Source organism: Perissodus microlepis, chromosome 4, assembly GCF_051167445.1.
Source record: "Perissodus microlepis isolate ML-2025 ecotype Zambia chromosome 4, ASM5116744v1, whole genome shotgun sequence".
Lineage (NCBI taxonomy): Eukaryota > Metazoa > Chordata > Actinopteri > Cichliformes > Cichlidae > Perissodus > Perissodus microlepis.
Window position 1 is genome coordinate 11,431,507 of NC_140464.1, and position 12,131 is coordinate 11,443,637.

At 37.1% G+C, this 12,131-nt stretch overlaps 2 protein-coding genes across 2 annotated transcripts in view; one reads left to right on the forward strand and one right to left on the reverse strand.

The window, feature by feature from the left end:
- Window positions 1-1,254: 1,254 nt before the first annotated feature.
- Window positions 1,255-4,005, reverse strand: pet100 (PET100 cytochrome c oxidase chaperone). Its single transcript, XM_084925676.1, has 4 exons — window positions 3,901-4,005; window positions 3,640-3,726; window positions 3,495-3,527; window positions 1,255-1,643 (listed from the first exon to the last, which is right to left on the reverse strand). Exons 1-4 carry the CDS (start codon window positions 3,925-3,927, stop codon window positions 1,554-1,556), a joined length of 237 nt encoding a protein of 78 aa, XP_084781802.1. The 5' UTR covers window positions 3,928-4,005; the 3' UTR covers window positions 1,255-1,553.
- A 1,640-nt stretch (window positions 4,006-5,645) lies between these two features.
- brd4 (bromodomain containing 4) overlaps window positions 5,646-12,131 on the forward strand; it is a 36,389-nt gene continuing 29,903 nt past the window's right edge. The window contains exon 1 of the mRNA XM_084925680.1: window positions 5,646-5,755. The gene's annotated coding sequence lies outside the window, so the exon portion shown is untranslated. The remainder of the gene's footprint in view (window positions 5,756-12,131) is intronic.

A 12,131-nucleotide genomic window follows, 5' to 3' on the forward strand; every position in this document is an offset into this window, starting at 1 on the left:
TGCCCCCTACTGTCAAATATATCACCATTACAAGAGTCTCGTGCTTTGGACTTTTTAAGTTTTTGATTTAAATAACAAACACGTAGAAGTATCCTAGACTGCATTAATGAGTTATTTTCGCCTTAAACAACTGGACACAATGAAATTAGTAAGCCTTTCTATGGTCGTTTTGATTGGTTCAAGTGTAGGCTACATCCATATATCACCGCTTGGCTTCTGTCATTTACATCTATTATCATAAAATGAATAGCACTTACCTGCTTGTTACATCATAAAACAGAGAGCTTAAATATGGCTTCAGAAGTGAATGACAGTTGTAAAAGATAAACAGTAGTAAGAAAGAAATTCACACTCTCTCACCAGTGACCCAGGAGACAGCCATGAGGGATCCAGCTGGCTGTATTGTACTGCCAAATATATTTGAGGATATGAGCTGACGAGCCAAGGGGAAAATCTGTCAGCACTTCAACACCATTGATAAAAAGTTTAGCTGTTGGCTCTCTCAGATGTAAATATTTATACTTAGAAGATTCTATTTCCATTTGGTACGACTCCTTCAAAATGATTAATGATTTCAAATCTTCAGGATGTGGGAACAAGTCTCACCTCTTAAAACAAGTAGTAATGAAAAGTTGGGCAGCACAGAAACATTCATTCAAGGAGATATGGCTTAGTAGAGTATCAAGCCTTTACTGAAGGTATACAAACTCTAAGTGTTGCAAAGGAAGTAGTTATTAGCCATTATTAGTGTAATTTTGTTTAAAACATGTCCTACGTTTTGCATAATATGAGATGCACTTTCATATGACATCACTGTCATTCATTCAGTAAATAAAAGCTTTTGTTTTAATAAATAAAACATAAGAAAAAAAACATAATTATATGGTTTGCTAAGTATATGAATAATCAAATAATCAAGCAAATTCTTCCCCACAGTGATACATGGAAAATGTGCTTACAAAATATGACATAACTTAATCATCATTATTAAAAATACCCAACTAGCATCATTCATTCAAACAGAAAGCACATCAAGTTTTGCTAACTGGAAAACAATTGGACTATTCTGTTAATTATTTTAGAGGAGTTTGTGGAGAACTGATTTATAGTTAAGTTTTTATTTCTGTTAATCTGAAGCACCATTACCTAGAATACAATGCTGCAATGCACAACAATATAAGTAATAGGACAAGGTAAAAACATTTTAGGCACTGCACCTTGCAAATAGATAATAATAATAAACTAGATTCAATCTGATGTACAACTCAGTATTTATTTTAAGGCAATGTAACAACAACAGCTAAGAAAACAATTGTACCATCTGAAAAACCATGTGGGAAAAAAAAGTTGCACACAAATGAAAGCACAATAAACTTATTAGGCATAAATAATTATTACCCAGCGCATCTTTGGAAAGAGTTAATCTAGCAGAGATTTCCAACATGAAATAGGCATACTCCAGTCCAACTTTTTTCCTTGGGCCTCAAAATCACTGCCAGACAGTTGGTATCATTGGTAAAGGGTGGAAAATCATTTTCTTCAACATGTAATGTTCAGTTCTCAGATTCCAGAGGAATATTTTTTAATAGCCGCTGCTCCTTACGAACACGCATTCGCTCTTTGAAGTCCTCCAACTCTTTTCTCTGAAAACAGATATATAGAACAACCATAATCAAATAATGTGCTGTTTAGCAGTAACTCAGTAGTCTTTATGAAAATACTGTTCTTTTTGAACAGGTCAAAGACATTGAGCTATTGACAGACAAATCAAAATTTACAACTCCCCTATTCTTTTATGAACAGTCCATAAACATCTGGGAACTGAGGACAATAGGTGTTCAAATTTTGGAGAAGACTGTTATGTTATGGGATGATATAGGATTCTAGCTGCTCAACAGTCCTGTCTGTCATATGTTTTTGGTTGATGTCGTGCCAAATGTTTTCATTAATGCACCCCTGAACCATTAGAGATAAAGGTTTTTGAACTGAGCAGTGATAAAAAGCTGGATAGCTCCTCTCCTCCTAATAACAAAGAACATTGTGTCCATGTTTTCCAAAAAAGAATTTCAAATTTCAATTTGTTCCACCACATAACAGTTTTCCACTTTGCTCAAGATCATTTTAAATAACGATTGACTCAGAGAAGACAGCAGTGTTTCTGGATCAAGTTGCTTCTTCTTTGCAATATAGCACTTTAACATGCAATTATGAATGGCGTGGTGAACTGTATTCATGAGCCTTTGCAGCAATTTTCATGACAGAATCCTCCCTATTTTTAACATAGTCCCACCTCATGGCCTAGAGATCATGAGCATGCAAGACTGATTTCCCATGTCCCTTGTTCACAGAGATTTCTCCAGATTCTTTGACACTTTTGGTGATATTATGTACTAAATATGACAAAGTCTTTTCAATTCTAAATTAAGGACGATTATTTCAACATTATTGATCCACAAATTTTAAATGCAGTTTTTTGAAGATTAGTGAAACTCTGCCCATCTTTACCTCCCTTTTTAAAATGTCTTTTTTTATGTTTACACACAGCACACACACACACACAACATGTTATTCACCTTTTGCCAATTTACCAAACTGGTTGCAAAATGTTCCTCCACCTGCTTCTTTTTATTACCACTTACCTTTTCCCCTCCCAACTTTTTTAAGACATGTTGCTGCCATTAAATTCAAAATAAGCTAATATTTTTCATGAAACAGTAAAACATTTCAGTTTAAACATTTGACAGTTTTCTATGTTCTACTGTAAATAAAATATGGTTTTGAAATCTGAAAATTATTCTATTCAATTTTATTTAGATTTTAAACAATGCCCAAAGTTATTTTGTTTGCTCTTCATCTAAGTCACAACTATTGATGAATACAGATTTGACTAGGAAGAGAAACACATTTCATGTCTTTATTAAACACACCGAGTCATCATTAGTCCATGCTGGAAATAAAATATTTGAATGTCTGTGCTACGGTACATGTGTTTATGGTGTTATTGAGATACTCCTCCTTATAAATAAAAGCACAAAGTCTAATTACTGACAAAGCCTTTCCCTTCTCAAGAAGGACTGGTTGCTGTGACTCGATGATAAAACCTTTCTCAGGGTCCTAGAAAAAAACTTTACAGATACACAAAGCTGGGAAAGACTACAAAGCATTCCTTAAGAAGAGGGTATTTGCCAGCCAATACACACTCCATACAAATTCTGGATTCCAGTTAATTCTAACAGTGGGTCTTATGCAAAGATCATAACATACAAACCTGATAGAAGTGAAAAAACCCACAGAGGCACAGCAAAATACGCACGGACATCAATACAAGATGGGTTTTTTCGCCACTGAGGTTCTACAAGTTACTAAATTCAACAATTAACGTAGTTTTTTCCAGCCTGCACTGTGAGTGATTCCTAAAGGTACTCAATGCAGATAAGAAAAATACAACCCTTGAATTGTGTTGATCGCAACTAACTTGAGTGCATTTTTCTTACCTGCGATTCCTCGTCGGGGGGGAAGATTTCCCTCTGCATACCACGAAAATAGACAACATGGCACAGAGAAAGATGCAAAAATTGTTACTACAAGAATAATTATCTAGAGAAGACCGATACACATGACATAAAATAAATTTCTAACCTTTCTCTTCACTATATACTCTTCAAAGTACTCTGCTTGATTTGAGATCCAAAACATGGTCACAGGAAAGGAGAGATACAGCATCATCTGTGCAAAACAAATTACACACATCGGTTTTTAACATAGAGTAGAAAACTGTACCTCTGCTAGCATAATGAAAACGGCTAACTAGAGCGAAAACTAAACCCTAGAAAGTCTTACGGTCTCAGAATGTAGGGAAAATACACATGTCCACGGCCTTAGTATAAAATAAATACTTACTCGAAATACCTCTATTTTAACACCCATTTTCACAGTGAATATGGACAAGCGACCTTTTCCAAACTCCTATAAGCGAAGACCTTCAAACTACTTCCGGGTTACGTCTAGCGCAAGAAAACTATGGCGCATGCGTTGGTGGTTGTGAGAAAAGATTTTTAATAGATAAAAATTGAATGTGTCACTAAATCTGCTATAATATACTACACAGTACACATTTTGGCTCCTCGATCAAATAAAATTTGTTTCAGACAAACACTTTTACATCGCACTAATTTTTGGATTATGGCATTATAAACCGAGGTTGTCCACAGAGGGGCTCCAAAACCACCGATTCTGTCCAAATGTAGTTGATCGGTCCTTTCTGAGTAATATTTGCAAGCAGATAATTGGTCCGACCTGAATGGTGACTGCAATTCTGTAATTTTGATATCAGCTTTTAAGTAATTTCAGAACCAACGAGTGCACGCTAAGCACCACACTTTGGTATAGTTATGTTTATTATAGCTTCAGTCTTTAACGTGATGTATTCCTTCATCACCTGCCCCAGCTACCATAGGGGGAGGGGGACGGTACACCCCGGACAGGTCGCCAGTCTGCCACAGGGCTAACACAGACAACCATTCACACCTATGGACAATTTAGAATTACCAATTAACCTAACCTCACTAACTGCATGTCTTTGGAATGTGGGAAGCCTGAGTACCCGGAGAGAACCCACGCAAACACAGGGAAAACATGCAAACTCCATACAGAAAGGCCCTGGCCTGATGATACTAATCACAATCGCTAATCACTGCGCCACCGTGCACTTATACTCTTACCTGTTTATTTTTTGCTCTCCCTCATTTTGTATGAGAAAAGGGACAGAGGCCCTTTTAAATGCTTGAGCACCCCTAAAAAGTGTCTAAACTCACCAATATATTCCTTCAAATGCAAAAACTCAGTTGATGCCTTCTTTTCCCCCAAGCTTTATTTCGAATCTTGAAGAAACTGAGAAAGGTAACAGAATAGCTATGTGTTGTAAATACATACAAATCGATCACAGTTACAGAAGGAGGAGAAAAAAAAATAGAAGAAATATTTCAGTAACATTTAATTGCAGTTTCATCCCTTCACTTGAATGCAAAGTTGCCGCTTTTTAAACTTTTAAGTAACCAAGAAAGGTGATGAAATAGGTAAATGATGCAAAAAAAAAAAATACAAACAAATAACTGAGTTAGATCAAGATAATAAAATATCAATAATAGTAATTTAAAAAAAAAAGAAAATCTTCTTTTGTCAGTGTGGAACAAATCAAGAGGTCAGCAACATGTTTGTCTCAATAATCATAGCGGGCAAATATAAAATTACTATAGAAAAGAGAATACCATTAAACATTAAACATTAAATTTTTTTTATAACATTATACACCTTTCCAGAACCCTTATGTAAAAATAACAAGACCAAGGAACACGTTTCACGAGATTTTCATTCTTTAATTTTTGAAAGAAATTGTTAACTGGACAGAATCTATGGATCCGCTTAAATGAGACTTTGAATTAACTTTCTAACTTTGTTAGAAAGATCTTTTTGTTTGTTTAAGTCAATATAATAACAGACTGTTGCTGTATTGGGCAACAAGTTTTCCGGCAACTTACTTGCCAGAAAAACAAACGTTATGAATGCCATCTGCACAGGGTAAGAAGACAACAGACGAGAGCTCCTCATTTGACGCTGAAGTTGCAGTCCGCGATATTTGTGACGCGCTCTCTACGTCCTCATCCAAAGACCTACGCGTGACGTCATCAACAACGAGAGGTGTTCAGGTTCCTCGGAAAGAACGATCCCGCGCGCCCTAGCAACCTGAGAAACACAGGTAAAGGCTCTTGTTTAAAACGTTGTTGTGCCAGTCATGTTGTCTGTGTAAACCGAATGAATAACCTGCAAAAGAAACGGTAACAGCGGCGGAAAGGCCTAAGGGAGCGCACTGATGACCGGCGCCCACTGAGACCATTCTCTTGCACGGCGGCCTGTTTTTGGTAGCTAGCTTGCTGCTAAAGCTAGTTGGTGGTTGTGGATCAAAAGACACAATAACCGCACCTACAATGTGTGTGTACATGACACTCATTGTCTGTCTCACTCAATGTTAGCCACCACTACGCTAAAATAGTTAAATAAGTGATGATGCGATCATCATGTTTGGCATCTATTGCTAGTTTGCTCGTCGACTGTCTTGTGTTGTGGGAGACGGTGACGCCGTCACGGTGATGATGGCGCACACTGGAGCTTTTTTTTGCTGGGAATGCAGTCAGTTGAGCGTGTAACAAAAAAACACAACCCTTATGTGCATTTTCCAAAGCGGTGCTGTCATAATTTCGGAAATCAAACGCCTTCGTCTTCGTCTTGTTTTCTGTTCTGCTGTGCATGGTACCGACGTCCATTACGAAACCCAGGCAGTAATCTATGCCCTGTGGCCTAACTTTAAGATCTTGGCTCCTCGACGATTGTTGCTCGCCAGCAGTCATTACTGTGCAGTTTTTCGTTTTATTCACCACATCTGGTAATTGTTGCCATTCCAGACAGATGTGTTTGAGCATTATAGACACAGAGCATGGGCATTCATCCGACTGGGTTCTTCTAGAGATTGCTCGTGCTGAGGCCCGTTACTTAGCTAATCATTCTAAGGCTTTGCAGATACGAAACTTGGGAGTTTATTTTTCAGTCTGTCAATCTTTGTAGTATTTTGGGGTGCAAGTGTGTGACCATGCACAGGGTAGTAATCTAAAAATTACTATTTGTACAAGCTTCTTTCTCTAGAGGCGAGTAATCATGAAGTCATACAGCATTTTAAAGCTTTAGCATAACATTTACTGGTTATTACCTATGGACTTTCTTTTCATTTTCTTTGAGCAGTATCTTTTAGGTTGTTGTTTTATGTATATACTTTAAACGCCATGGTTGGATTTGGATTTTTGTGATTAACTTATCACCACTGAGGTGATAAATTATTCACCTGAATTTAAGGGATGTTCTCATGTGTGTACACTGTGTGTGTAAATAAATAGGACCAGCTGGGTCAAAGGCTAGTTACTGAGCAATGAGCAAGTCAAACAAGCTCACGGGGCTGAACTATTGATCACATTACTCCTAATTCGTTTTCCTTGTCTAAACTCATCATCTGCACCATGAATTAGCAAAGAAAGACTGGGTCAAAGTCCTTTGAGTAATCGGGTAGGCAGTATATCTGAGGGATTCCTAGAGCTGAACATACTTTTCTTGCACCTTTTTTGGTCCTGTTCTTTCTGGTTTAGTTGCCATGGTAACAACATCCTTGGCCTAGTTGTGAGTGACCCCTAGATCAAAAACCGTGTGGTCTGAGAACAAATGAACAAGCAAACAAAATGTATCCTACTGGTTGTGAGTGTATTTCCTTTATTTATTAAGTTTGAATCACTGACAGGAGTCTTAATAGCTTACAACATGATCTTTTTGGTTTAATCAGTTTATTACATTGTGACATCTTGGGGTGAAATACACAGTATTAATAATTTATGTTGTTTCTTTGACAACTGGTGTTTTTTGCTTTTGAGGTTTACCTTTGTGTTACCCATTCAATTTTGAGATGTTTATTCATTGTTTTATTGCATGTCAGAGCAATTTGCCTTAGTGCACGGTTAATCATTCAGATAAAGAATCCCAAAGTTGAATATGGTCATCTGAATGTAGCGTTTGAGTAGGAGAAATGTTTTGTCTCTGGTCCAAGTAAATTCGTCAGTCTCAGTGACTGCAGGTTTCCCCAACATTTTAAACGGTACATTTACATTATAACCAGAACTAGCACTATTGCCTAACAATGGGCTGTGAGCTCAGTTTCATGATCTTTAAAATGCAAATTGTCATGACTGTTGATTAGTGGCCATGAGTACCATTCACAGAGAGTTGGCTGCAATCACTGGATTCTGTGATTGTGAACGACGTACCCTTAGGACACCTGGGTGAAAATCAAATCTGGGTGATCACATTAACTTGGTGGACAAACACAGCAAGTTCACCCAGGAGGATATGAAAAATAATAGGTTAGCTTTCTTCAGTTTCATAGTCAATGTGTAACAGTAAACCACTGCATAGGGATCACTAAGGTTTGATTCTAATCATCCACTGGAGCAAAAACTAGATATCAGGGCACTACAATACAGAGCTAACACCATCCCCACAGACACAGACATGCCACAGAAGAACATCATAACGAAAAGCCCTGAGTAAATGTGGTTACCCTAGCTGGATATTTGTCAAAAGTTGGAAAGTACCTTAAATATGGTCAAAGTGATACAAGAGTAAAGGACAACCAATTCCTAAATGAAAACCTTCACTAATCCCTTAATATCAGAACAGGTGAGACACATTTTCTCAAAACACTGTCACTGTTGTTTTCAAACACCAAATTGTGCTACACCAAAAATTGGTAGACCCCAAGATTTAGTTCCCCCAACAAAGAGTAATATAATGTATGTTGTTAAGTGCCATGGACATTACAATGAGTTATTTATCAGAGAAACCAATCAGCCTCTGGCTAAGCACAACACAGAACTACCTCATCAGGCCAGGACTCTGCAGTCTGTTTGCACTCCAGTGGTCACTTTTTCAATATTGATGTTGATCCATCCAATGATTGATGTGCACATCCTGGACAGTGAGGAATCCTAATTTGAGTGAGGAGTCAAGGATGCCATTTATGTGAAAAAAGAGAGAGTGTCTCTGAACTGAGGAGGGGGCCATCTTTCACCGTCTTACAATGCTGTGATTGTGGCCATGACAATTTGCATATTAACGATCATGAAACTGAGCTCACGGCCCATTGTTAGGCAACGGTGGTAGTTTCAGGCATTATGCAGATGTTCAGTTTAAAAGGTTGAGAATTCCACAGACAGCTGATACTGAAGAAGTCACTTGGAGGTGTGACGAGACATTTCTCCTGCTGAAAGTGCTACTTCCAGATGAACAGAGTCAACTTTCTGGGGTCAGAGCAATTTTTATTTGGTTAAAGTTTTAGGGAGTATCTCTATCTGTTGCCTTAATTTATCCTTTATTTAGTTTTTGTTATTTTCGTTTTTTTATTATGTATTGTCATTTTTATTATGCCAGAACCTGACTGCATCATGTCTGCCCTTGTGGTTTAGTAGTGTTGGCTTGTTTGGGGAAAATAACAGTCTACTGTTATGTAGCTATCAACACGGTGAGAGTGTGGTAGCTAAACATAAGCTTACATCAATGCACAACTGTTGGCCGTGGCAGATTGTAGTGATAATTCCTGCTATGCTCCACCTTTTACTATGAAGGTATGAAGGTATTTGATACATTGTTGTTAACGCTGCTTTATTCAGACCAACCAGTATTACATTTTTGCTTGAAAGTTTTCCATTGCGTTATTCTCTATGCTGTAAGATTGAAACCTAAAGTTGAAGAAGAAAGTGTTGGCATGATATCTATCAAAACATTTTTAATTATTTTCTATTAACTGTAAAAATCTATAATCTGTATAGGGTAGAGATAAGAAAAACATGATCTTACTTTGGGGTAAAAATTTATTATTGCAAGGGGTGTATGTTTACCTGGCTGAAATAACATTTTGCTTGGATAGGGGCATGATATGCAGAGACAGTAAAAAGAAAACATTAAATTAAACAAAATTGAAAGTTGTCAAAATTGAAACAGAAAGTAGTAGTCTCTAGCATCAGTCAGGCTTTCTATTTTTAGACCTTCTTTAAGTGCCCTCCTTTTTTCAAATGCAGTCTTTTTGATAAAACTTGCATGTCAAGGCTAAGTTGATATATGTCTGATGATAGTGAGGTTATTAGATTATTTATTCTGGATTCTTTATTTCATAGTTGAGAAATTTTTTTATTTTTTTTTGCTACAGAAGATATTAGGAAGTATATAGTATATATTGCATTGTTCTCTGGCAGAATGTCATCAAGTATTTCACTGCAGCCAAGAATGGGTATTGTCGGGATTTCAATGCTGAAATTATTTATCAATACCTATACTTTTCCATAAGTCTGTTGATGTTTTTTTCCAGTTCCTGGTGTAAATTAATAACAGAACAGTAGTTATGCCGACCATTGACACTTTGGGCTTCGAGGACCTAAGGAACATTTTCATGTTAAAAAAAAGGACATATATTTTAGTGTATTTTAACGCTCCTATTTTGAACTATCTAATTTGCCAGCATGAAGGTAACTTAGAGTGACATGGGTGTAGTCAATCAAGGCATAAGTGTATGTTGTTGTTGTTGTTGTTGTTGTTGTTTTTTTACCAGTTTCTTTCAACTTGGAAATAAGGTTCTACCATAGAGTGAAACAAAGTAGAATGAAAGTGCTGCATCACAACCAGTGTTGGGAAGGTTACTTTTAAAATGTATTCCACTACAGATTACAGAATACATGCTCCAAAATGTATTTTGTAATGGATTCCGTTACGTTACTCAATGAGAGTAACATATTCTGAATACTTTGGATTACTTAATATATTATCAAGCTTTTTACAACTACATGAATGTACTATTGATGTGTGATTTATTACTATTACTGAAGAATACCTGCCATACCAATACCAACTACATTTTTAAATCTTAATATAAATGAGTAACAGTAGGGTGGACATTACATAAGGCTGCACTTTTTTGCAGCAGTCTCGTATAGAAAACTATTCCACGCGTATATAAAACGTATTAAAGGTGACCTCTGGCTAATACATCGGGTTCTGTGTTGGGTTTGCAACCGAAAACTAGCTTTACTTTATTGTCTGGGTCAACTTTGCTAGCGAGAGGCAGAGAGAGGCGTTGAAAGGCTGCTCCAATGGAACTTATTGTTTCGGAGGAAAATGCGAACACAGTGTACTGTTCAGTAGGGCTGGGCTATATCATACCGTTCACGGTAATACCGGTGTAATGTTGGGCAATGATAAGAAAATGAAATATCGCGATAGAATATGGGTAAAACGCGCATGCGCAGTGCCTTTGTTTACATACGCACATGGCGGCGATGCAGAATGAGAAGAGCAAAAGTGCATCATTGAATGAAACGGATGAACCAGAATTGGTTTGTAAAAATGCTGCAACGTCAGTGGTGTGGAACTGGTTTGGCTTTCGTCCGTCAGATACACAACAAAGCACTATTTTTGGTAGTGCATGCTAGCGGGCCGTCGTTATTACCATGTTTTTTGGAAAATACGGCACACTTAAAATCAATCCTTTGATTTTTCTGAAAATCGACAGTGCCCCTTATAATCCCGTGTGCCTTATGTATGAATTCTGGTTGTGTTTACTGACCTGGAAACGATTTTATGTGGTACACGGCGCTCGAAAATCTGTCAAATATTTCAGTACGACTTCGCTAAGCTATGAAGCCGCACCACTTGATGGATTGTCGGAGCATTACGGCTATCGTAGGCAGGCGCGTCACGGAGTGATACGTACTGTGCTTCAAAATAATATTACCGTATTGTGTGTGTATAACCTCTTTTTAAGTTTTGTGGATATTATACATGGTTATGCTGAGGATATGTCGGCCAATTTCCACTGGAAATGCCTTTTGGTTAAACTGTCAGCAAGGATTTGCATTTGCACTGTTAATTTTTTATATAACTGTAATGCACTTTAAAAAGCTGCTTGTTTAAGTGAAAATACATTGTTTTGTTTTTTTTGCACTAATAAAGTTGAGGACTTGTAAAGTATTTTGTCTAGTGTCAATTATATCATCAGTTATATCGTTATCGCAAATTTTCAAATGTATATCGTGATAAATATTTTTGGTCATATTGCCCTGCTCTACTGTTCAGTCTTAATAGCTTACTTAAAACTGGGCTAAACTGCCCATGAGACTACATTCTTTAAGGCTATGCCTGTTACACTCTGCCTATTGCCTTCATATTAAATAATTTTTAGAACAATCATTTTGAAAAATATTTCGTCATGTTATTATGCGATCTGCAAGTAGAGGTGACATGGGCCGCGAGATTGAGACACAGGCATTAGAGCCTCTTAATGTGTGTTTTGTTTGTTTTGTTTCCACTGGCGTGGAATTACCAAAAATAGAGAGGGCATAGCCTAACATATGAAACAGGAAAAGACCGCTGTGTAATCCATTTATTTCAACAAAGTAACTGTATTCTGAATACCACCTTTTTAAACGGTAACAGTAACAGAATGTAGTTACTCATATCAGAGTCTGTGTGTTGTTCATATGAAAACATCA

Excerpts from the sequence above, each read along its gene's own strand:
- pet100 (XM_084925676.1), bottom strand. The coding sequence starts at position 3,927 with ATGGGTGTTAAAATAGAGGTATTTCGA. Across the intron at positions 3,727-3,900 it reads TTAAAATAGAGGTATTTCGA|ATGATGCTGTATCTCTCCTT; the intron begins GTAAGTATTTAT and ends TGTTTTGCACAG. Across the intron at positions 3,528-3,639 it reads AGTATATAGTGAAGAGAAAG|AGGGAAATCTTCCCCCCCGA; the intron begins GTTAGAAATTTA and ends CGTGGTATGCAG.